This window comes from Ischnura elegans, chromosome 7 (genome assembly GCF_921293095.1).
Source record: "Ischnura elegans chromosome 7, ioIscEleg1.1, whole genome shotgun sequence".
Classification (NCBI taxonomy): domain Eukaryota; kingdom Metazoa; phylum Arthropoda; class Insecta; order Odonata; family Coenagrionidae; genus Ischnura; species Ischnura elegans.
The window spans coordinates 84,903,560-84,931,516 of record NC_060252.1 but is presented as its reverse complement, the minus strand read 5'-3'; the positions used below and the strand labels follow the sequence as shown (position 1 = coordinate 84,931,516).

The window sequence follows — 27,957 nt, the reverse complement described above, 5'->3', positions numbered from 1 at the left end:
GTATCAGAAAGAACATGTAAGCAGCCATCTTTCAGGTGTCGAGGAGATGGCATGGTGCAACATACCAATATTAGCATTGTAATACTATACTTTTGTCATTGTATTTTCGGCGTTACTAGAAAATTTTCACGGCTTTTATGACTGAAAATAATGATATTAACTTTTAATTGTGAGAAATATGGTCCTTGTTAAAGTTGTAACAAATTTCGAGCCATTAATGCCGTAGTTTAATTTTAAGAATTCAATTCGGACGACGGAATAATAATATTTTATGTATGATGCACACAACATTTAGGTAAAAACGTGGAAATAGATCTACCAATTACCGATTGGTAAAATGCAGCCATCAGCCAATTATATGGTATTTTATCATTAATGAAAGCTATTTCTGTAGCAGAAAATTCAATTTTTTTAACGCAATCATTTGGACATTAGTTTGGGAAAACACCTAATGGATGGGAACTTAATTATTTGCCGCAATTATGTATACTGTGAACACAAGTGCACATCGTACCTATGTATATAAATATATTAAGATTTATACGACTTCAAAACTAATTCACTAGTTCATTGGTTTTATAAATAGGTTTAATAAGTATGATGAAGGAAAAAGTTTACTAATATGAAAGCAAATATAGGTCATTTCTCGATGCAATGACAAACAATGAATAAGGACTTCTGGCAAAGCAAAATTGCCGTCAAATAAATATTGAAGTTGTAGGAGAAGAATAGTGCTGGTAAACTTAACTGATCGGTAATTTATAATCTAAATATTCTTGTAACTCAAAACATTATCCACTATCAAATGATCTGATGTCCCGGTGGTATTTTATGGCAATTACTGAAATCATGGAAACTTCAGATTTATACCACTTTATTCGGGTTAAAAAAATATCTTTAACTTCAACCATCGGCCAGAATAGCTACTTTTTAACCTCAGATTTCCACTTCATGAGCATTAAGATATTTTTAAAATGATCAATCCTCAGCTACGAAGGGTGGATAGACTGTGGATTAGTTATAACCAGTTTTGCGACGGAAACTATGTAACTGCCGACGAGTGTCAGAAGAGGAGAAGGATATTTGGAACAGATTATGGGACAGGAGATATTGTTTTAATGGCATCAGTGCGTTCATCCAATGCTCACAAGGATATGAGGAAGGGAGAAGAAAACCTGATGCTTCCAAGACGAATATCAGGCGCTCCCGTTTCCCTTCGGTATGCTATGTACGACTCCAGGACCCTATCGTGGGGGTAATCGGCAAAAAACAGCGTGCGGGACAGGGCGGCCTCGGCTGCAGCTTGCATGGACAGCAGCCCCTGGCTCGTGCCCTGGACAGTCCACGGGAACACGTGCTCGTCGAGGGCCTGAAGTATGTCCGACCGTGGAGCTGCAATTGCGGAGAAAATCCTCGTTGTAAACTTTCTTATTATTTTTATTATTAAAATAAAGTTACAAGTTGACCATTCGGTCGGGTGGTAACATATAGTCCGGCAGCCGAGAGTTGTCCGATGACAGGCAAAAGGGGTAGGGGGGCAAGGTAGGCAAGGTTGCCAGGTAAGAAAGGGAGACGCCCACGTCACATGTAAACAAAAGGCTTCCCTTAAGAAAGGAGCAAGATAGGACGACGAGCTTGAAGGACCCAAAGGAAGAATCCTTTGTTTTGGCGATTCGAAGAAAGGGCTTATTTTGGTGGTTCAGGCTTTTTTCGGTGCTTCATATGCACATGACAACGTTGTATGACTGGGCGAGGGTGTGTGGTGCGTTTGGGGGTCAGCGATTGGCTGAAAAACGTGCTGGCGCAGGGTTCTCCGCCCCTCCTATTGAACTGTCATCGGACAACTCTCGCCGGCTGGACTGTGGATTGGTTACTAGCAGTGGCGGATACAGCTGGGGGCGCCCCTCCCCTTGCGGACCCGCCCGTACTGCCAAACATTGCAGAACCGCAATTATAACTTTTTTATATCATAAGATAGCATTGTCTTGTATAGGTGTGTAATAAATTTAATTAAAATTTTCTTAAACTCTGCATGTGACTTGATTATTTTTTATTATGATAAAAGATAAGGTAACTCAAGAAATCTTTTGCCCCCCCCCCCCTCGAGTTTTTCTGTAACCGCAACTGGTTACTAGTTTACCCAAATTATTAAATATTCAAAGGTATTGGTTATAGTTTACCCAAGTCAATACATGACCATGAAATGAGGAAAAAGACTCATAGAGAAACTCATGAGCAAGTAATACAATACTTTATCCCAAATGTACAAAATGAAAAGACCCTTAAAATTCAATATCATTTAACCTTCTCATGAAGGCAGTGGCGGTTCCAGGATAAGGACGAGAGGAGAGGCTGAGTAGGGTGTAACCTCCCAGCAGTAGTGGGGGTCGGAAAAAATTACCATTCCATCTAGTTTAAATGGATATCCATGGGGCTATAGACCCTTTAGCCCCACCCATAGATCCGCCACTGCATGAAGGTCATTAGGTTTCACAGGAAGGGTCAAAAACTACCTTTGGTAGACCGTTCTAATCCCCTATCCCCTTATTCGGAAAGAATATTTTACAGAATGTGAAAGCAGTTCCGGAGGGTCGATTTTGTGCTAGTAATCTTTTCTTGACAGATAATGTGGCTTTTTAAATCTATTTGTGATGTCTATCCACGCAGGATCACCAACGTAGGATTTAAAAATACCCTTCAACTGCAATTGTTTCTCCTTAATTCAAAAGATTCCCATCGCAGTACGTTCATCATCTCCATTACTCTGGCTTTCCTTTTGAATATACCTATGCGTCACTTAATCCTTCTACTGCCAGACATATCGGCCCTCAGTGGATTCACGAAAACTGCCAAGAAGCATTTATAGGTCCAACAGTGATTTATTAGATTATTATTTTTTCTCCGTAACAATAACATCTAACCCACAATTCTTCCATGGTTTCAAGCATGGAAGAGTCGTGGGGAGAGACCTCGTGGTTCACTCCAAGATCCTTTTACTTTTGAAAATCAAAAACGTTTATCTGAAAGTTGTTTTGGTGATTACGATTTGATTGTGGTGTCAAACCTTGATAGCAATAAGATTAGGGAAAAAAACTGACTTTTTAAAATGATTATTTTACTAAAAATCGCCACAACTGAACCTTTTTTCGGCTGTTACCGTTAGAGATGATCTTGGTTATCACCGAGCATTAGAGTAACTGTTAAATATAATTCAACTCTTTAAAACACTAATAATAAGAGACATCAATTCTTGATGAAGGCAATAAGGTTCTTCCACCATTCCATATTTCTACCAATTATAACGGCCTGGTGATCCATTATCTTCCGAAGGGGACACAATGCTTCTAAATGCCATCCATGATTACAGTGCACATCCATATTTCAATAGCAAAGAGCGTTATCTCTAAGTAAGCAAAATTAAAGTTTCATGAGTAAACAATTTCGTTTCTGATAGTCACAAGTAATGCCGTTTATTAGTAATGGATTACACTAAATAGTGCAAGAAAAATGGGAATATGCCTTTGTAAAATGCTACTCAAGACTTTAAAGCAACTTGATAGCATGATCAATTTTGGATTAAGACAGATAAAACTACTTATAATATTATCGATGCCGTTGTGTGAATGAGTGCTTTGAAAAATAAGCAACATGTAATGACTAATCCCAAGCAATAATAACTAATCTAATTACACTTAATAGTAAATAACTCGTCTTCAAAATTAATATAGAAAATAGGGTGAAAACTTCGACGTAGACAATAAATGAATTATTATTAATACATGTAAATTAGGCGATGGAATAAATACCGAATCCTCGATGGGCGTCCGGGAAGAGGATGCGAGCGCTCCTCTTGACCGCTCCTGCCGCAGCCAAGTAAGTGGTGCCTTCAAAATAAAAGAGACGGAATATGTGAGAATCCTATCTACACACTGAACCTCTGAGTAATAACATAAAGACGTAGCGTAGGTGCAGCACTTCCTTAACCCTTCCAGTGTCGGGGAGCGCTATCGCGCTCCTATCTCTCGCGAAGTGTGCCATAAACGCAATAGCGCTCCTCCTGCAATGTGACTCTTACATGCTGATAATTCACTGATAATTCAACAATCAATATACATTTTATAATTTTTTTTTCTTATCTTGACCTCGTTTAATACATGTTAAAATATTCATTTTATTTAACATTAACTATTTTATTTAAATTATAAAAATTACTCATATTACAAAAAATTCGTCAAATCATACATTAAAAAGGTGAAACCACATACAAGAAAGATTTTCAAAAGTTTTTGAATATACAACTTTAGTTTTTTTATACCTAATTTTTTCCTAACCTATTACACGGCACATTAAAACGTACGAGCTTATGTGCGAATTCATGAACTATTTTGGTGGAACGGAACCTGTACGAATGCATGAACAAATTAGAATAGGTTCTACTTTCTGTTCACGCGTTCGTACAAGTTGAGTAGTTACACGGTGCATTTTGGCATTCATTCTCGCGTTCAGACATTTAGACATTAACTGTTAATTTACCGTGTAACCAGGCCTTAAGAGGAAGGATGAAGAAGATAATAAGCTAAGATTGGCTTGACGCATTCACATTTGGAATGCTTGTTATGAGCCATTTATCTTAATAATGTAAATATCTTTCCCTAAATTAGATGATAAATTTGCTGTAAAATGCCTCCTTTCAGTTATTTTAAATCAATACTGCAACCAACAAAACTGCACACCAATAGGAAACCAATCAAAGAAACTGAGCATTTAAAAAAAAACACTCTCATTGATTTTTTATCTAGACCAAATTTATGCAAAAGAGATTGAAGAATATTGAATTGAAGAATTACTCAAAAATCTCAATAACTCAAAATTCTATGCCAGAATGTTAGACTAGGTATCTCTCTAAAGTATAGTAGAGTACGACTCTTAAGAAGACCTATGGAGTCCTTGCAAAAGCTTATGTCTTCTAAATACGGAGATTAGGGGAGGTAAAATGAGTGGGGGGAGTAAGGAATGGAGAGAATAGAGTGGACATGGAAAGTAATAAAGCATTCCGTTAAGAGGAGGAATGAAGAAGGTAATAGTATAAGTTAATTCTGGCTTGACGCGTTCACATTCTGAATGCTTGTTATGAGTCATTTAACCATTGCGTTAAATGACTCATTCATTTTTCCATCTCAATGTCTTAGATCCAAACGAGCTTGGTGTGGTGGCCACCCACCCCGTGGGCTCGGGTTCAAATCCAGACGGTGAGAGAGAATTTTTAGAGACTGCTCGATTCCCGCTTGAATATTGAATTAATTTCATGTAAATAACTTTCCGGAAATTAGGAGCTAAATTTTATGTAAAATACACGGACATGACTCCATTCAGCCATTTAAAGTTAACTCTACTACGCAAGGGAATCAATCAAAGAGAATCAACAATTTTCAAAACACCTCTTAAGGCCTAAGGTCACACGATATATTAACACGTACAAGTTAATGTCTTAATGTATGAATGCGTGAATGAACACGAAAATTCCCCATGTAACCACCCAACTTGTGCGAACCTATGAACGGAAAATAAAACCTGTTCTAATTTGGTTCATGCATTCGAATTCGTTCCGTTCCGGTTCACCAAAATCATTCATGCATTCACACATTAACTCGTACGTGTTAATGTATCGCGTAATCAGGCCTTTATTGATTTTTTTAACACGACCAAGTTTACGCAAAAAAAATATCGAAGGATGTTCCGACCAAAGTCTGTCCAAATGTTTCCATTTTTATAAAAAGGATTTAAAAAATGATATAATAAGAGTTAATATTATCAGATAAATCACGATAGAACACAATCCTACGATTTGTTTTAAATGCTGACATGCGAGAGTAGATTAAATCGGGTAATCAACAAAACAAACCTTCCTTGACGTTCATGCATGAATGTGAATTATTTGAAGTTAGAATAATGGCATTAACGTAAGGATAGCTAATTGCATGGAACAAGGCAATTAATTTCCTTTCACAAGCATTTTTTCACTTGGGCTGCGCCATTAATCTTTTCCTTGAGCCGGATTCCCATGACTGACTCCCGCATGAGGTCGAGAAATTTTTTGTCGGGCAATTAATTAATTCCTTTCTTCGCGCGGATGATTCCACAGATCTATTTGTCAACACGGGAGCAAGGGAGGCGTTCAAGGAATAATGACCGACATTTTTCCATCTCAATGTCTTAGACACCGATGTCTTAGATTCACACGAGCTTGGTGTGGTGGCCAGATTGTTGGCTACCCAGCTCGGGTGCGAATCCAAACGGTGGCAGAGAATTTTTAGAGAATACCCGATTCCTGCTTGAATGTTGAGTGGGGGACATTTCAAGTGTAATACTCCGTCCGTCGGATGGGACGTTAAGGTGTAGTCCCCTTAGGCGCCTTTGTTTTTCGCCTCCTCCAAATACTATACCATGCAAGCTTATTCGGTATGCAGCTGCGACGAAACAAAAATGTCATTTAATCTTACAACTAGGAAAGAAAAGGCTATATAATTCAAGCGGCGAAAGCTCCTCCGGAAAATGAATCTGCAACACGCAATTACTCCAGAGTTGCTGGTTGGGGGAGGTGGAGTGCTACATTTGGAGAGGAAACACATGAGACTGTATCCCCTGCAAATTTCGGGGAGGGTTTGCACCCCTACACATCCCATTCCCTAGCTACAGCCTCACATTACTCTCATCTTTAATGTTGCACACACATTACATTTGAAATATTACTTAATCGAATGAGCTCTATTCCAAAAAAATTGAGTTGAAATTTCATAGATGCATTTATAATGCTGGAAAAGCAATTGAACCTTCTTGAGATCGAAGTAAATATTTTACAAGACATTTCATCCGTGTCTTTTGATCGGTCAAGGGATATAAAAGGAGGTATGTCACCGCACTATATGATTTTATTGAAACGATTTTAATATGCCAGTAAAATTTTTAAAACATCAGGATGAAATGAGTTCCGCTGTGGGCTGAAGTTTTTTGAAAATAGGCAGCTAAATATAAAATATCCATAATCGATATCAATAACTATTTTTCCATCAATATTAATTGTGCATTGGACTTCCAAAAGTGGCCTAGAAAAGTCTTAATTTTGAATCAGCAAATGTCAGCAGGCTACTACATTCAACAAGAGACATATGGTGATATGAGAGAGAATATATGATGATATGGGCGATGCGGTACCCTCATTTTCACACTTTTTTACTGGAGGATGCATACGGTCATACTGGACCTCAATAAACCCCAACAATTAAGCTTTTCCCCGAAAAGTCTCATAGAACGCTTTTAAAAAACCAGGAAGGAAAAATAATTTTGTTAAGTGTTTTCGTGAGAGGAAAAAAGGGTGACATATGGTATCTTAAATTTAAGAAAAGATTGTCACAATAAGCACTTAGTAGGGGAACTATTTAAGTATAGTAGCAACAGAGCAAACTGCCTCCTATGACGTACCTGAAACACAAATCAATTCCGTAACAATAATGTTTTTGGGAAATCGAGTTTTAAAAATTTTATTCGTTTGACTCTTTCTTAAGAGGATGCATCAGTCTCATTCGATCCATGTTTTTAGTCGCGTAATGTATGTTCACAGCGTACTATGTCACCTTGAAAAATTCTGGGTAGAGAGAATTGACCCCTTATCATTGATTGACCGTTTCTAAAATATTTTTAAAAATCATCAGAATATTTTTGAAAGGGTAAAATTTTTGTATTTAAGACTCAGGTTAATGTTAAAAATATTTATTCTCCACACCCTTAAAATTTGGAAATAAAAGCATAATTTTTAATCAAATAATTCATCACGAAAAAAGACGAAACGATATCACAAAAATTGGGATGATACTTTCATGTAAGAACCGAGGAAGCGAATATTTCTGATCGGTAATTTGTTCGGGGGCTTGGCAAGTCCGTGAAATTTAGCCATAAAAACTCCTAAGATATTGTACACTGTGAAAACAGCTTTGGGTGATACACCCTAAACCCCTTTGGGCGTGGAGGTTTGGATGCGCCATCAAGAATGATACGACGTCAGAATTAATTATTTGGATGTGAGAACCAAAGGCAAGGAGTGTCACACCAAACACGTATAGTCAAGGTAATTTGGGTGGGAGAACCAAAGTTGTAGTTGGTGCGGATCTAGAGGATGTAATCTTAAATGAACCTCACTTGGTCAATGCCATCCACATACCCAATCTCAAACTGTATAGAGTATTGAGACTAAGAAAAATGGAAAGCAAATATAGACACGTACTTACATTGGATGAACTGATGGCTTAATGACCAATTGGGTTTTAACTAGGTATCCCCAGATTAATCTTTACGTAGCCTCATACTTCATCCATAAGCGGCTAACTAATCTTAAAGCAACTATATCAGTTACTATTACGAGCACAAAGTTCAAGACTGATCGAAAAAAATACTGCTAGTGAGCTGCGGTGCGGTTCAAACGCATTCATTTGTCGGTAGAACGGCCGATTATTTTTCGCTGCATCGCTAGCTCCCACGTTAATGAAAATGACCCCGCTCAATTTTAATTAGACAGGTTACGTTTCTCATTCCATGCCCGAGAGGTCGTTTAAGAGAGTTTTTCCCACGACTTGTCGAGTCTGTATGGAGGAATGTTGGAAAGCTGTTAAGCGATTTCGATTATTAAAACTCAGGGAACGGCTTAAAAAGGCAATGTCTTCATCAGGTTTCCATAACACTCGCTAGACATTACGTCATAAAGAGTGCAATATGCTGTCTCGTTGAACGATTCACTCTCGAGTAATATTTCACATCGGAAATCTCGCGCAACACGTAAAATTGGCGGTGAAAATTCCATGACTGTCTCTATCTTACAACTTAGCAAGAGTTATGTTGAAGTAGCCTCATTTGTTCTTTCACTTCAACCCTAGGATTGGTGCATTGCAGCCCTCCTAGAAAAAGTCTACACCCTTAAAAATCTTAGTTGATTTGATGATGAGATCTCAATGATCACAAGCTTAAGATTTGAGCAATTAAATGGGATTCTAATCTTAAGCGAAAACCTCTTCGCTAAGGAGAATTTATTGCTATATTTCGTACTCTTTCAATTTAAACTTAGATTTCAGGCAGTCAAATTTTTGTATAGCTGTGTTTACGTAAAATTCAGTGGTGTCATGGCAAAATTAGCAGTGCCGAAACGCACTTTCCTTAAAAATTGTTTTACAAGTGAATGATTACTCTGAGTGCTTTTTTATTACAAGTCATTATTTACATTTTATAACAATTTTTTTGCTTTGGTTACGAATGTATATATTAGAAATTTGGAGGCAACGAAATTGATTGAAATGTTCTTTGACTATTGTGCCTTTTGTTCTGGCACCATGACACCACTGGTAAAGTTCCCAAAAATTGAACCAAATAAGAAACAACAACGAGCAAATGACATTCACGTAAAAACAATTTTATCATCATCACCAGGAGCTTCAGCTTCCTCGAGGGTATTGCATTCTTCTGACTTCCGACGACTAGTCGTCGCGACTGTTATGAATTTGGTAATTCGGGTAAAAGAGCACGCAAAGATTACTAAAGGGTACCTACTCAGAAAAACCACACTGAGTCAGCTTATGGCTTAAGTTCTGTCAGGTTATTCGTACAATACCCTTTCGAATCGATCATTCTCAGCAGCAATGCTGTGCCACATCAGTTGTCATGAAAACCGGTACCTTTCATGAATGGCGCAATAAATGATACCCCCTTGTCATTTCAGAGGTGAAGCCAAGATAAAACCCTAAGTTTAACTCAGCTAAGGTAGAATTTGCGTTAATTTTGTATACCTCTTCTTTTCAGCGCAGTTCACGCCCTCTGTCAGTATCAGTCGTTAATCATCAACAACGGAGAGCTTCAATTCAAATACTCGGGTCATAAACTCATAGCGACGGTGATATGCTGAGTCATATTCCTCCTCTCTCTTTTTAAGCTGTGCAAAAAAGTCATATTCTATATTCGACCGTATAAATAGTTCGCGTTGGAAACCTATCATTACACCTGAGTTAGATGATTTATAAAGAAAATCAGGGTCAAAATTTGACAGCGGTGTTTCACTACTGTTAAACGTGCCCTTCTTCCCTCGCATTATCAGGAATAGCAATGGTTTCGTACTCAATGAAATTTATCGCGGCACTCGCCTGAACGACCGAATGCATGTTATTCTTTTTCCATTACATTTTTTGCTCGTTTTGGATTTGCACACATTTTTTCATCTCATAATTTTTGATTATTGCGATACGTTTATTTCTCTCTGTTAAACCCTATGTTTGATTCTAAACTTGTATGGATAAACTTATTTTTACTACTAAACGTTTGGTGATTTTAGCATTCTATGTAAGAGTATGTAAGTTTGCCGGCCTCGGTGGCGCCGGGGTATAAAGTCCCCGACTGCTAACCTAGAGGTCGCGGGTTCGAATCCCGCCTGGGTGGATTGATCAACATCCAGGGCATGGATATTTGTGATTGTCAATCAAGCTAATTAGAGAGGACAAAGTTGTCCTAAATTCGCTTGAAAAATAAAGACGAAATTTTAATTATTATTATTATCATCATGTGAAATGAAAATCATTATGAAAAGATTGAAGTCCAACCAAAAAAGGATTTAAAAAAAAAGATTCATCAAACAAACTTTGAGGAAGATGGTGGATATTCAGGTGACTCGTATTTTAAAGACATTGGTACATTACCACTTGATAAATTGTATCAGTACATATTAATAATTGATAATTATTTTAATAATAGATACAAAAGGAAAAGAAATAATAATAGTAATATCGATTTGAGGGCTTTAGGAAAGTATGAGATTCCGCGTTGTTATACGCATAAGGGTTGCAGGCAATTAAAAGTTGTTGTACCTAAACAGTTTAATAATCTGAAGAGTGAATTTAGAGAGTTACATACGTTGAGTGAAGTAAAAAGAAAAATTAAGACATGGTTATTGACTGGCTGTTTATAATGAAATGTAAAAGTATTTTATATAATGATATGCTTATTTGCTATTAAGAATGTTTTTTTAATGTTTAATTTGTTTGTTAATGAAATTGTTAAATTAGTAATTTAATAAGACACAAATTGTATTGCTTAATTTGGCACCTGCTGACAAGCCAATTTCGGCTTAGCGGGACCAGAATGTTTGTTTTAAATTGAAAATTTAAACTATTGTATAAACATTATTTCTTGTATGTACATACTTAGTAAATGAATAAATGAGTAAATTATTATGCAGCAGGTTAGTTTCATGATACACTTACCCATGATAGTTTATTGCTTCACGAACAGTCACTCAATCTACGCGAATGATTACATCTTATTTTTATTATTATATAAATATATTTGTAAACTATGCGGTGCGCAAGTGTAGTACCTATTGCATGTTGCTAGTAACTAGTCAACCCATTCAAATTGCCATTGGGGTGACTAATAGGGTATTATGTAGATGCAGAAACCCGAATCCACTCCTTTTTCGTTCTAGAGGGGAAATCCAATTGGTAAACATTTGACCTGCATAAAAAATGGTATATCATTATTAAAGTTAGAGTTTACCGAGTTAGGAGCTGTTTAAGTTACCACAGTCATGCAACTAGTGTTTTCAATTATAGTAAAAGTGCGAACGATTTAATTACGGTGGTTAAATTTCAAGCCGCAGTAGGCGATAATTACAACTTCCATAATTAAGTGTAACCGCAGTTTGCGGTACACTGAACTCACTTTCGTACGATGAGCATAGTAAATTTAGGAGTACAAGAAGGAAGACCAAAACGAATAAAAGATCATAAGGCACGTTGGAGATAAAAGATACGGAGATTTGGAGAACTTGTGTTGCAATTGTGTATTTTACCGCATATTCCGCTAGAGATTCGATAGCAATATGATGGATAATAAATGACTGAAGAAAAAAAAGAGATCATCACATAATTCAAGTAGCACCCACTAATGGTGATAGCAATAGTCCCTTCAATCGGCATAAAAACTATAGGTACCATGAGAATTGGCCATATTATTTGCTATACGTGAACTGATACCTAAATATTATTGCTGCAAGTAGGATTAACTATCGTGTCCGCAACGTTTTTTCCTCTAGATTCACGGTTTCATGGTGTTCGAGGTGTTGCGAACCACTTTGCATGAAGAATCGTACTCTAGAATCTACGTTGGCTTCCCATCCTATGGGACTGAGTTCAAATACCGGCACTGCATTTTTCAGACACGGTCCGATTTCTCCTAGAACGTTTGGCACCTCAAGTGCAGCACTCCGTCCGTCGGATGGGACGTTAACCCGTGGCCCCTTAGCGCCTTTCATTTAGAGTAAGCTAATGCCGACGCCAGGTTTCTCTCCATCCTTCGTTGTATACCCTTCTCTATCGCGAAAATGTCTTGAGTTTCCTCCAAATACTTCAATATAACTAAGACTGATATCCTTGAGATCTTACAAAAGATTTTTTTTAAATGACATGGAGGAAATTTGACAGTTCCTTATAACAATGGCTTGTTGTCCCTGCTGGAACTAGTTAAGCGCGTTCTGCCCATAATGGTAGCTATTAATTAATCAGAAAGTCTTACCGTAGCGAGACATGCGAGTTTGGCCCGATCATTTGATTTCATTTCTTATTTCGGAGTTCACCCTATGTCTAATTTATTTATATTATCAATACAATGTCATCTATTCACTGACGTCCGCTTATCTGCTTAAAATACACCCATCTAATGAATAAGCATTCCAGAAATCCCTCAATATCTCCGCCAGCGAACTACTCTCTCCAGCTTATCTCCGCGAATACGCAGTTTCCTCGCCAATCACGTCGCACGCTTTCCTACCCATTCATTGCACCTTTGTCATTCACCAAAGTCACATTTTGAACGCCTAAAATCTGCGTTTTTTTTATTCCACCGTTTTGTATTTCCTCTATTTAATGTTTTGTCCCATTTTCTTCGCTCACATAATATCCGCAAAATTTTCATCTTTGGGATAAGGGATGTAGGCAATTGTCTCCTCTATACACCCTGAAACTTAAAAGATGATGGCGTGAATTATAACAAACAATTCGTCTCGGAAAAACTTAATATCTCTGTTCGAGTGTTCTATAAACTACGCTCATCGTGTTTCCTCTGTGACTTACCTTAGAAACAGTGGCAGATACATGGGGGGCGCCCCCCCTTGCGGGTCTGCCCGCATTATCAAGCATTACAGAACCACAATTGTAAATTTTTTATATAATAACATCGTATCTTAACAGCATTGCCTTGTATATGTGTATAATCAGTTTAAATGAAACTTTCTTGAACATTGCATGTGACTTGATCATATTTTATTACGATAAAATCAAAGGTAGCTCAAGATATCTTTTGCGCCTTCCCTTTGAGTTTTTCTGTATCCGCTACTGTTTAGAAAGCTGTACATACACTCTTAAATACCCGTAAATATTTATAGAAACCTTTCCTTTCCGCTGTCACTCAAAAACCCTCTCGTCCACACCTGAATAGAGAAACCCAGCGACGCGTGGGAATCATCACTAAACGAATAAGCCCAAGGGGACCACGGCTTTACGTCCCATCCGACGGACGGAGTGCTGAACTTGATGTTCCCTCCTCAAGACACCCAAGAAGGGTTGGGGCAGTCTCCTAAAAATCTCTGCCACCACCGGGATTTGAACCCAGGCCCCCTGGATGGGAGGCCAACATTCCTGCCACCGCACCAACCTGAAGGCCCACCACAGCTGACTTTTTAAATTCCCACAAGGAAAGCACTATTGCACCCATATTTTCCGTGATTCTAATGCAATATGAGAGAATGTCGGCACCGGCAAAGGCTAAGAGAAAGGTTCTTCGAGATATTTCCTACCGATACGAATAAAAGACCCGAAATGTTCATTATTGCTGATGGAAAAAATGACTTGGTCTCTGGAAAACTGATCGGTCGCCGTCGTCGTTGTAAGCTCTGACGTAACCTCTTCACCTTCGTGACACCACGATAATCGAAGTGACTGGCCGACCCGCAGTCTCCCGCTCAGAGAGAGAGAGAGAGAGAGAGAGAGAGGCGTGATTCATTTGTTTTCCTTCGATGTTTTCCCTGGCTGCTCTGACTCCGTATCCGTCATTCTCAGTCCAGTGATTGCGATTCCTGAACCTCGGTCGATACCCGCGGGTAATGGGAATTTCATAATCTACATCCAAATATTCCCGAAGATATATGGTGTACTTACAAAAAATGTGATTGTGGAATTGCGCCATCGCGGGAGGATCAGGTTTTTTTTCCAACGTTCAAGTGGTAAAATGCCCGATTTTGAGCAAATTCAGAAGTTTATGCTGCATGAAGATATTATTTAGATGATTTATTTTTATGAAGATAAGTTTTATATTCGTTTGTAGGCGGAAATATTTCCTTAAAAATAAAATACTAGAAGGCATGCTTTAAACAGAAATAAAAAAATATAATTTTATACAAACCTTTCATTCAACAAAAACTGCTTGGCAAGACATAATTAAATATAATTTTCGGTAATTCAGTTCATTCTATCTCCTTTTTCTCGTCCGAACAAATCCATATTTCAATTATCATCCCTTATAAATAATGTTAACCCCTATTAACAATTTCCTTAATTAGACTTGCGATACCTATCTGTTCTTACGGAGTTATTAGGGGAAAGAAATGTAGACGTGTACCATACGATTAAAAAATCGGGCAGATAGTTTCTTCAACGGCGCCTTCCAAGTTGGCGATCTAGAAGCTTTCGTGCCTATGCTGGCAACCAAACTGGAAAATAAATATATTCCTCAAAAACATAACGAAATCAGTTTTTCTAAAACATTGCCTCTTTATAACAATTCTGTAAGCATACTTATTATATCACAGGAAATATTGTGATTCCCACCGGCTAATGGAGTCCCCACCCAGGTAACTAGAGCAATAGGCTCTTGACGGAAGGGTCCCAAGTTCAAAATCCGATTGAAGCTTTCTGGTATCCCAAACAGAAATATATATTCACGGGGAAGGGAAAGTAATTGATCTCCTTACAAGACAAGGGATTTTACAAGACACGGATCGGAATTAAAAAGATTATCGAATTGAAGGCTTTAAAAATTCAATAATTTTTATTCCAAAAATTTGGATCTAACTTAACCAAGACTGGGACGAATCATCGTTAAATGAGTGTTGTAGAATCAAGGTTCTAGAACACTTCCCACCCATCCCTCGTCAAAACCCGCGGTTGAAACTAGAGTTATTGCGCCGTCATGCAATCTGGCGGAGGGATCGGTGATGAATGGTCAGGAAGGAAACGGGAATATGGCGCGGGGCGCATCGGGAGCGATACAGGGGCCAGGATCGTGTTCTCCACGTCCGTTATAAAGTTCCTCTGTCATGCTCAGCCTCTCGTTGCCACGGTGACGTCTCATTTTTGGTGCCTCGCCGTTGAAGAGATGAGTGCTCCATGGCTTTCCGATCCGTCAATTCTTGTTCCATTCTACTGAACTCAATAGAATGAAATGACAATCGCCAACTGGAAAGTGATCTCCAAATAACGGCTGCACATGAACGAAAATAAAATGCACGAATCTTAATGTATTTTGGTCGTGTCTTACGATTTTGATTGAATTGTGATTTGGATGATCAAACTCTGGGATCCATGCGATATTTCGGGCGTTTCAAAATGTACTTTGCTCTTGAAATCAATTGATTTTGGCGTGAATTGGTGGAACGATGATCTGGATGAGCTCTTCGACATGAATACTTTGCTCATATTTGCATATCCCACAATTATCAATGTGAAATACATAGACTTAGGTCCTTCCCATTTTGTATGATCATATTTGAAAATATCCTTTGCGCGGAGATCATCATTTCATTGCATTGAATTTTCAATTTCCTTATCTTTAGCGTTGACCCAGTCACAGTAAATACTACCCTTCAAAAGTTCTCAAAATATCGCCTGAAATTTTTTAACAAGCATCAGTCTTCCTCAGTATTCATCCCCTAAGAGATACAAAATACAGAAATTTTACTTACCAAACAAGAAGTTTGCCTCTCCCATAGATATTGTTGCGACAATCTACACGCTTCATTGGAAGGGGCATGATTGTTTTTTTAATTGAAATGAATCCTATTTTATTTACTTCAAGCCAAAAAATATGTTTCACTAAACAGACTTACCATCTGGATGGGGAAGCAAGTGTTTCTATATTTAGTTTTCTATGTCGACTGATGCATTTTTCAAGAGCTTGCTGTTGGATTAAGTATTCCGTAGCGCTCCTTTTTATATGCATAATGATTCACGTTGCTTAACCATAGGTGTATTTATGGTGGGGCAAGTGGGCACTTGTTTCCCCTCCAGACGCTTTTCTTAAAAGAAAGACAAAATTTGTAATACGGTTATCATTACGTTCGTTGTGTTTCGTGGTTTACGGAGCCTCGATCATTTCATTCCACAATTATAACTTTCATGTTATAATAGAATATTTCGTACAGTAATTGTTGTATGTCGTTTTTAATTTCAAATATGAGAACACCGTTTGCCTATCAGGCCCTTGTGCACCCTCCAGAAAATAATCCGCCCCTGTGCTTACTTATCAATATCCATTAAAAATTACTTCTTACGATCCTTTTACTTGTAATTAATTATTATCTATTACTTGGTTGCTAAAACATATTCACCAACTTTTGAACTTATTGCTTTCTTCGTATCTTCAGTGCTATCGCGGAAATCACGTTCTTCCGTATTCCTCACCATAATTATTTTTTATTCTTGTTTTCTCTTCTCACTTAAAACGGCTTTGTTGCGCACTCATTATTTCTGGTCTCTTATTTTTTCCTCATTTTTATACGCTTATCTTCCTATTGATACGTTTTTTTTCCAAACACTTAGGAGCATCTTCTGCGCTGCGTATGTACATGCTTCCGATTTCTTTGGCAGAAAAATATTTTGTTATTATTTACAAGGGGTAGTGCAATTCATGTGCTTCAATATTAGCTTAGATTCCTCATTGCTGCGAAGCCAAAATTAAAACTCTGCTATCAGTGGTGGACTCGTGAAGTTACTCTCCAGCGTTAAAATCTCTTTAGTATGCTTAGATTGTTTGAATCCACGCACAATTTTTCTCAGTCCTGCAATCCACTGTAATCTTTAAATGTACTCCTTTTTTCCCTCTGACTTAAATTCAGTGGCATTGCCACAACGGTTTTAATTAGATTGCATCATTCCATGACTTATAATTACCCTCTTTACCTTTGGTATGACAAGTAATCGATTTTTTTTGTTTGCATTCTAATAATTGCAATAAGACATCCGATAGAGATGAAAAATTCTTCTTAATCATCAATTCTGTATGGAGGACAATTACTTTAAACTCGTAAGTTTTTTATTTCGCTGCTCTCGAAGTCCACAATTTGAGACGTAACTGTTTCCTACATCCAAACTTCTTTCCTTTCTCTAGAAGTAGTGGGATAGAAAGGCTTTATGACAAGGTATTACAACGGTCTTATTGTGCATTCCCTGATTTGAGACAAAGGAATGCACCTCGCTTCGGAGAAATATGTGCCTCTAAATAGATAGTGACGGAAATATTCCGTACTCATCTGACCGTTTTCTTGTTTCCGGATTTTTCTGAATGGTTACTTTTGATCAGCCTTTCGGTTCAAAAATGAAAATACCTATCTTTTGAGCTCTCACGTGCTGTGATGCCTTTTCAAAGTTGAAAGAAAATCTCATTCGTGCGGAAATTGAAAGAGGGTATTTTCGAGATTCATGGGATAGTCGTCCTAGGAAATGCGGTCATGAAATAGATCGTTTGAAGGCTAGTCTGCGGAAAAATTTTCAATTCAAAATTCTTTTGTCTCAACTGAAAACATTTCCGGATTGATCCATTCAACTTCATTAAAATAGCATATTTTACTACGGAGATATAAAATGAGAGCTGAGAGAAAAGTTCATTTCCTAATGCATTTACCTCTTTTACGATCTACCTTTCCCTAATACTTACAAATCATGGCTAAAACCTTTCATTAAAAACAGAAAATCATTACCCTGTAGCTCTATTGAAGTCATAAAAGTGTGGTATCGATGCACATTTTCCCAAAGGGCATAGCGTTTGGACTGGGAATGAATTGCGCAACGTCTTCTTTGAATCATGATCGAGTAACTATTCCATTCCTAATTTTAAAAAGTTTAATGGAATCACAACAGAATTTTGTGAATCTGTTCCTTTTCATAAACTTACTAGACTGTCAGCTATGGTATAAAGAATAAATCGGAAATGAAACTTGTGAACTTCTTTCGTGCATTTTCTTCTGAGCATTACAGTATTTTAGCCTGCTTCAGCTTCTAATATATGGAGCGTTTATAATGACAAAAGAAAACTAGTTAGAAAATTTCTCTTTGAAGAAAAAAAAAACAATTTCTAACCGAATGAGTAAAGAACTTAACTGAAAGTGTTACCAAGGACACAGTAATTCTTGGTTTGCAATGAATTTTAAATGTTAATGAAAGAGGAAGCTGCAGTCAACATCCAAGCCTCGCTTCCATAGAGAAACATGCTCCATATTTAACATCTGATGAATTGTTTCTCACCATTGATCAATAATCATCTTATTGATGAACTTAGTTGAATTTTACTGTAATATTTACGTTTGAATAAGATTGAACGCACATCTGAACTACTCTAAATCTAGGGCTTTAGTTGGAATGTATTCAGCCGTATCCAGGGCGGGGTTAGAGTGGGCACGTGCCCTGAGTGGTATATTTCAGGGGTTGGCAAAATTTGAAAAGTTTATTTAAAAATTTTTTATATCTTTAATTAAATTATTTAACATCAATTATTGATTTACAAATTATTAAAAGAGAGTACCAATAAAAATTCTTAATAGGAAGCCTACGTGTGTAATTTTAACAACCCCATCTCAAAAAATTGCTTACGAATATATTATATTTTGGTGGTGGAGGAGATGGAGGGAGGAGGGTCAGTGGATTGGGAAATAAAATATTTTGAGAAAAACACAACAAAATACTCAATATTAATAATACAAAAACTAAATGTTTTGAGCTTTGAAGAAATTGTAATGATCACTCATAAGAATACAGGAACAACCAGTGGAATATTTTTAAAGTATCAAAAAAGACTAATTTTTGACAAACTTCAAATAATAGCACCTTTTACTTCAAAGGATTGAAGCGATTGTGATGATTTGGTGTTCGTCAAGCCGGTCTTTGTCCCCCTGACAAGACCCCAAGTTCCGGCCCTGGATGTAATGTAGGTATCGTCAATTTGACCTCTCAGGTAGAACATTCAAGATGACGGTGCAAATGAACCACCTCTGGGAGGTTTATTAGCCCCGTGCGAGGGATACCCGATCCTACGAATACGAGATGCAGTCAGCCGTTAACTGCAACAATGACGGTGTTCCGTGACCGCAATGGTCACGGAACGTACGACACCACCGTTTTGTCAGTCTGAGGGAGTTGCATAACGCTGATTTGGGGAAGTAATTCAACATTTCTCGGCCGAGTAGGAAGTGAAAGGTGCTCCCTCGATAGCGTGATTAATGATGCGCCCGACGCACGTCTTTCTTTCGCGGTTGCATCGAGATACGGAGAGTGGAGGGAACCGCGCCAAAGACTTGCATAGGGCGAGCAACGACGGAAGACTTCGGATTTTGATGCGAATCACGGAATCGACGGTTACCCAACGTCTCGCAAAGATGCATTTGTCTGCAAGGAAACCTGAACTCTCGGATTGTGCAGTTGTATAGCATTCTCGTTTACGTGCGAAAAATGCGTTGATGAATTTTATTGGCATCATGGCTAAATTAGCCGTGGCGGAATGCATTTTTCTTAACATTTTTAGAAGTGGAATATTACCATGTGTGTTTTTGTTACAGGTTATTATTTAAATTTTACTGCAAAATTTTTGTTTTCGTTAAGAATGTATATATAAGAAAGTTTTAGGTGAAAAAATTGATAAAAAGGTTATTTGACTATTGTCTTTTGTTAACCAGTGCCGTAACGGCGTTCCGGCCCTTTCTAACATCATGACACCACTGTACGTAAGAGCAAAGAAAATAAAATGCAAATCTTAAGCTGCTCAGAAACAATATCATTTAACAAAGTATTCAATATCAGTGATACAAAAACAATACTTTTATATTTAAAAAATTCATGACGACTACTCAAAAGAATAAAATGTTTTGACAACAGCAAGACAAAATTATTAGTATCAGTAGTACCAAAAATTCTAATACACATAAAAATAAATATAATACAAATATAAATTTTAGAGTCAAATAAATGGTACCAACCACTTGTAAGAATACAGGTACAACCTGTCGAATGTTTTGAAAACGTCAAGCAAGAAAAATTGTAAATTGTGGGTCTTAAAATAACATTATAATCTTTCTTCAAAGGATTTTAAGGATGATAATAATTTTATATTTAGTGGTAGCAAGAAAAATGGTAAATATACTTAAATACAGGTTTTCAAATAACAGTATAATCTTTCTTTAACGGATTGAAAGGATGGTGAGGATTTGATGTTTAGTGGTAGGGAATTCCAAAATAAGAAGTACATAGGTTAATTTGAGGAAACATGGGGTAACATTAATGGTGCGGGCTTTAGGAATTCCAAAGAGGTCAGAATTAGATCAGGAGGATATCTCGCTGTAGCTTTCTTACGGGGATGATTAGTTCGCACCGGTACGCAGAAGTGTGGTTTTGTAATACGAAGAAAAAATAATCCTATGCTGTTATTCGTTCATGTGGAACTAAGCTTAATCCATAGGGTGCAGTCTATGTCCTGGGATCAGTGGCGTAACTATGGGGGGAGGATGAGGGGATAGACCCCCCCAAAGCCTCTGAGAAATTTAAAAAAAATATTTAAATCTATTGTCTAGTTTTGGCATTTAATAAAATCATCTGCTTAAAGTTTAACTTTTAGTGTCAAAATGATGCAAAATGTAATTCCAGACATGTCATTTTTCAAAAACTTTCAAAAACTTATGGGTGTTGTGAGACTAATAGGCCTGACCGAGTTGATGCATACACGGCCAAAATATTTCTCGCGATTCGGTTAGATTTGCACTTTCAAAGCGTTGGGAAACTTGTATAGAATGTCGGTTAAATCAATAGTCTCCACGTAGAAAAATGATTCGGAATTTTTTTCCCAAATTTTTGCTATAAAACATTAGATCAACTCGGAATTCTTAGATGAACTCGGATGGGAATATCTGTCAGACCGTAGGCTAAATTAAAACTAGACCAAACCTATCATGTAAATTCAAGATTTATTATTTTCCGTCGAAGTGAGCCATATCTTACGAATGCCAACATCCTACGGTAGATTAGATCATCATAAAAATAAAATAAGAGAGAGAGACTGTAGAAAAGATAGATTTAGAATTTCATTTTTTCCGCGATCGGTAAGTGATTATAACGGTAGCTTTAGGACTTACAAATAGTTTACTTGGCTAGTAGTGTAGCAACCTAACTCATTAATTCCTTAATGCATGTTTATGAACTTCCATAGTATTTTTTACAGCATATTTTGATTACCGTCATAAGTTCGACATATATGAATCCCATAGCTTATGCATCATATGTAGAGTACGTATTTTGTAGTGCGTGTCCGTGGAATTAATTTTTTATCCTCTGGTGCATGTTGGTGATGGTTCAACCCCTGCCAAACACCTCTGCTGGTGGCTTGCAAAGTAATATGTAGATGTAGTCCCAACAAACAACAATCCTCATATGCGGGATCTATAATGGCAAGTGAATCGTTTGTACGGCCTTCAGCTGCTGGATTCCAAAGCCCCCTCAAATCTAAGAAACACCCTCTGCCAGGAATTGGATTTTTTCAAACTCTAATACCTCATTTCACCTTCGAACCAATCTCGATTCACCACGCCCCATTTCAGCATATTTTTTCCATCTCGTTTTACCGTCATTTTCCCACGGAGTGTAGATGCGCCGCCGTGGGAACTGTTGTCCTCCCACCAGCAGTGTCGCAACGGTTCTGAAAGTCTCTTAATTTTGACCTTGTGAAATTATTTCGGCCGCGCGTCCTCTGCCATTCCTTTTTAAAATCCATTCAGCCTCCTTTCTAGCCTTCATTACCAAAAGACGCACATCAATTCCAGCTCTTTCACTTCCACGGCTTTTCCTCGAATCCCAATCGTGGGACTAAACTAGCAGTCACCAAGGCAATGTGCAATTATCATCATCGCTATTACGGATGGCTCCATAGAAAATTCAATTTGAAGTAACGTCTTTCAACTTCAATGGAATTTTACTGGAATCTTTTTACATTAAAATGAAATTACCATAATCGTTGTGACAGATGGTTACAATGAAAATTAATTCTGAAATAACGTCCTTCAACTTCAAAGGAATTTTACTACAATTTATTTTCAATGAAATGAAATACTTTGGTAAGTACACGCAGGAGATTGAAGCATTGCTTAGCGGAAAGTCTTCAATGAATTCTAGAAATTAAAACAACCGAGATATATGTCTTACCCCATGCAGGATGTTCTAACAAAATGAAAGATTCCTTCGCTCTTCAACGTGCAGCCCAACTGTTTGTGTAAAAAAACGTTAAGTTTTAAAAATGAATTCCCCATGGCAATGTTTAGGAGTTCTAAAATATATGTTTGCGATATAAATTTTCCGGGTTGTTATGAACCTACTTCAGCTTACTTTCCTTTTACTTAAAAGTTAACAATAGTTTATTTTAATTTACAACCTATAAACTCACATAATATCCGTAAGTTAAATTTGAATTTAAATAAAAAAATTAATGCATATAAACACAACGAAAGCGTTTCTAAAAGAAATAATTCATAGCGTTATTTTAACCTCATTTAGGTTTACTATTTTTTAAAGAAGAAACGCTAATCACTGGTGCTACAGTCATGGAATTTAAACAAATATCTATATCGTTATGTTTGTTAACACTACGCAAGCATTTGTCATGGAATTCCTTAGTCACAATTATTTCTCGCAGAAATGCTAGTATTTATACGAGAGAATAATGTAAATGATCGTTTTTTTCCAATTAAAATTATATTATTGAAGATAAAGTAATTAAAGTTACTAGTAAGGATTTTTACATGAAAAATTAATGTGGGCATTTTTACCCCATCGGAGTTTACTTTTACTCATATTAAGAGTAAAATTAACTTAATCGTATGCCTTTCTTCAGCTAATTTTCAAAACTATGTCAAGGAAAGCACTGGATAAGACTGTACAATTTTGGAAACAACAATAAATAGAACTTACTTCAATTTTCATCGTCTAACTTGCAACGTTTTTATTAATAATATTGCACTTTAATAAATATCAAATCTTGTACTTTTCCCATTCCATACAACGAAATGGAGTCTAATCCCAAGGATATTTTATCAGAAGTTCAAGTTCTTGGAGCAACGACCAGGAATCATAATTAATCATTTTAGAACCCCACCATATTTCCATGTCCGACAGAAACGATAAATTAAGAGAGATATTTTTCCTTCCCAATTGTATGGAATTCGTTTTCCCCGAACAATGAAGGACTTTAATAAATGCTAGGCGTAATTTCGTTGTAGTATTTCCTTTTTATGCGTAAACGGCTGGTGTCCTATTACACCCAGCCCCACACTTATTGAGGCGGCTTGCGGGGTAGTTGAAAAACACTCTTCGCTGAAAACAAAATTTATGGAGCTTGATCTTGAGAAGATGATAAATACCCTATAGAGGATTATGAAAAACTACCAATCATGGATGGAAACCAAAATCAAGATTTATTTTGAAAGAAACGTGCAGATGACTCAAGAAGGATAGGAAATTTAATGCTCGAGAGAGGAAGTGATAAAATATGATGAGAATAGGCTACAGTCCATAAGGAGAGAGGAAAGGGTAGATGTAGTGCACGAGAAAAAATGGAGATTTAAGCACTTGGTATGATTTGAAGGGAGAGAAAATCGCCAACCTAAAATCCATATTGCTTGTGGGCAGTGGAAAAATTCTACTTCCTTCTAAACCTGCCTTTCATAAAATTTTCGATGACAAATGAAAGTATAATTTAAATTAAAATATTCGATATTGATGCATAAGTTCTAACAACACTCAACTAAAAAAAAACATTCCAGGAGAGCAAAAAAACGATTAATTTTTTTCTAATTGTACGCTAACATTAAAGACCAAAAATTCATAAAGCGGCAAAAGAAGCACACATTTGCCAAAGAGAGTTGTTTTTTGCTTGAATTATATTTTTTAATGTCATTGCACTTTGTTTAAGATACCTGTGTCAGGCCGGCCAAATTTTGAGATACGTGTTGTTAGAACTTAGCCATCGATATGTTCTTCTAAAAACACCTTTAAATTCCAAATTTCTGTACAGTTTTCGATGAACACTATAAAATTACTTTACGAGATTTCTCGAATAAGTATATACAGGTCTTTCAGGAGGAATCTGTAATATTTCAGAAGGTGGTACAGGAGAAAATTTTTTGTCCATAAGCATGGTGTCGTAACTCCTTAGCTATGGCAACGCAAACATTTTTAAAAATGTACTTTGCAGTTACCAGTAACGGATTTTCTTGAGTTTCCAGCATTTTACACATTTTTTAAAGAACATTAACGAACTAATCAAGGTTCGACAAAAATGTACGATTATAATTGAGAGGGAGAGAAGGTAAGGGGTAAAAGTAATTTTCTTTCCAAACAGAGTTAGGCACAGAAGTTGACAAAAGAAATATTTTAAAACTTGGTGGCCAAGGGATACAAATTATTCTCTGTTCTGTGCTGACATAGAATGAACAATCAAATGCACTAATAAATATCTAGTTGATCTCGTTTTTTTTCTTTACCTAATTTTTGTACTACACTCTATTTACAATAAGAAATCACTTGACCCCTTGGCTTCTCACCCCCCACAATTGTCTGAAACAATTGATCTCAAAATGGTCGAGAGTGGGCTATCGTATTGTCGACACTCGCACCAAGCTCTCATTTAATGAAGCTCAAAGATTAATTGTTTCAGACAATTACAATAGCAGATTTTCGTCCAACCTTAATTATTTAATGTCCAGAGCATCAAATAAAATATAGAAAAGACTGGAAACCCCAGAAAAAACCCTTTTCCATTGCAATTGCAAAGTGCACCCAAAAATATTTGCGTTACCATAGCTCAGTAACTAAGGAGTTGCGACCCCAGCAAATGGACAAAAAAATGGTTAACATTTTCTCCCTTACCGCCTCCTGAAATATTGTAAAATACTGCCAAAACACTCTGTAGAATGGAATATGCCACCCATATTCTAACGCAGCATAACCTCTGATATTAATCGTTCGATAAAGTCGGCGACTTCACCAGGGGACTCTAATGATTCCCATCTAAACGTTGCCTTAACCGGTGGATTAGCTTTCACGAAGCTCGTTTCGCAAACGCTCACTTTGCTATCTCCGCATGCCAAAGTGCGAATCCCCGTCTCCACGTGGCCCTCCTCCTCGTTCATGTGTCGCGCGGTCAAAGGCCCATCCGGACATTGGCATCGCTTTTTCGTGAGCGCCGTAATGGATCCCCCAGGTGTTAGGGGACGACTTCTCATGCCTTAAAGCACTGCCCGTTTCCTGCATCCGGATACGCGCCGAAACGGCACCTGCTACACGCTCAGCCTAACATCCTGGATTGCGTCCCATTGCAATGGTTCGAGGACCTCCAGTGGGGTTTGACATGTGCCGTTTCCCCATTCTCTCGCTAGAGTGCCACGTCCACCGCGAGCACCTTTTACGATCGTTTGAGGTGGCGATGAAATTCAGGCGTTACATGCAACACTTTAATCGTTCGTGCACACTTGTATTGCAGGTTAATTGTTCCACAAATTAAATTCCGAGAAGCTTCTGCGGCCTGAGACACTTGATTAAAAGATAAAAGAAAGATATGTCGAAAACGCTCATTTTTCTCATCTTGACCATTTTGACCAATCCATTTTAACGATCTGAGAAGTAAGAGATATTAATTTAAATATATATTTCTATATATAGATTCCGCTAGAACAAAATACCCTCCATTAAATTACTTAACACATTGAACTAAAACATTTAATGAATTGCGGAATGTTTCAGCGTAAACAAGTCGGGAACTTAGGTGCCAACCTAATATTTACCCTAGTTGGTAATAAAAGCATGCCTTGAGGTGATAACCTCCGGGAAGGAACGAAGTAGTCTCGTCGTTTGAATGAAGTATTTGTTGACACCCTCTGCATCTTATGCCTATAAAGAAGCATATGAGGAAGTTGTTAATCACCTCCTTAATATTTCCTCATATTGAGTAGTATACGTTATCCTTCGGAGAAATGACAAGCTTAATGAATATAAAATTGCCACGGTTACAGAACTCATGTGTCAGATTCAGTCAAGACCTACGCTTGGGATAAGCATATATCTCATCACAGGGAAAAATTAAACTGACTGGATATTTCCTCTCGGCGGAAATACCTCGTTTGTATCTTTTTATTTTCTCTGTTCAAAAACAAAACACAAATATATTTTCTTGACCCCTTTCAGTACGCGCTACAGCTAGAACTATTATAACCCGGAGGGAACCGTCTATTCCTTATTTACCGTCACATAAAACTACAGTCTTCCATAAACCGTTCGTCGCCAGATCTACCGTCGTATGAAACTCCCAGATATGTCAAAACTTGTGCAAATGTGGAATGATTTAAGAAAAAATGTTACTAATATCTCCTACATCATCAATCAAATTATTTATTTTTAGTTTATGTCACGGTTATATAAAGAGTACGTACTTATGTCTGTTCTTCATTATACGTGGGCTTTTTTTTCGACATCCGATGGGCCATGATCAGATGACGAAGTGATCGATTAAAACTTATTTCATTGCTAAATGTTGAGCACAATTGTGGTGTCCTTTCGACAAAATCGCCTCGGTGATTGAGGAATTGGCCGTGCCTATGGACAAGCTTTACTGTACCTCCTTCATGGAATGTGGCCGCCTATGACTTCCAGTAAATTATGCCTTTGTCCTGAAGCTCATTGCCCGTTTGAAAATGCTTCCCTCCTAGCCACATCTTCATTTCAGCGTAAAGATGGAAGTCCCCAGGCACTGTGTCGGCATTGCAATGCGAGTGATCGAAAATGTCCCATTGAAATTGCTCAAGGAGAAGATGGGCTGCATCAGTGCTGAGATGACGGGCGTGGTCATGGAGCAAAAAACTTCCAGAAGTCAGCATGTCTCCTCTTTTGAATGGAAAATTATATAATGTTTCACACTCTAGCCACATTGCATCAAAAAAATTCTCTTTTATCGGCATAAAGGTCGAGACATGTCAATGCTGAAGCCATTCGGCGAGTTTTCTGGCTGTCGCTCCGCAGTGAACACTTGGCAGGAGAATCAATTAAGGCAGTGTGGTCAGTGAGATTGCAACTAACCTTAAACTAACAACTTATGGTTAGAAATGACTTGAGCGTGTGGTGCGGAGGACGCGCCAACGCCTTACCTGCGCAGTACCCGCCTGTCGCTTGTATGGTGCTTTTCCTGAGATATCGGAGGTTGAAATAAAAACCTCCCTCGTATATATCATGCTATGTTATTTAGAGCCTAATGACACAATATCATATTACTTCATGTATTTGTGGTTCTTAGGGGTATGTACCCAGAGCATTGGATAAATTAAATTTCATTTCATCCCATCACATTGGGTAACGTCGTACTCCATCACCTCTTCGATATTCCGTGTTCCTCTCCTCAAAATGCGAGGCACGGCGCCACAGAAAAAAAGCCCACGCTTCCTTATTATTCGTGGAAGGCGCTGCTGCTTATAACGATCGCAATCGCCTCCTCGGTGACCCTTCTACAGCAGACCGGTAACATATATCATATGAGGACACTCCCGAACGCAACTCCGGAAGGCGAAATGTCTGAATAAAATTT

The 27,957-nt window shown here is 37.6% G+C and overlaps 1 protein-coding gene across 1 annotated transcript in view; it reads right to left on the bottom strand.

Annotated features, from left to right (window-relative positions):
• Positions 1-213: 213 nt before the first annotated feature.
• The window catches only part of LOC124162456, a 204,982-nt gene continuing 177,238 nt past the window's right edge, over positions 214-27,957 (bottom strand). The window contains exons 3-4 of the mRNA XM_046538996.1: positions 3,807-3,884; positions 214-1,392 (exon numbers count right to left, since the gene is read on the bottom strand). Coding sequence (XP_046394952.1) covers positions 1,145-1,392; positions 3,807-3,884 — 326 coding nt within the window. The 3' untranslated portion in view covers positions 214-1,144. The remainder of the gene's footprint in view (positions 1,393-3,806; positions 3,885-27,957) is intronic.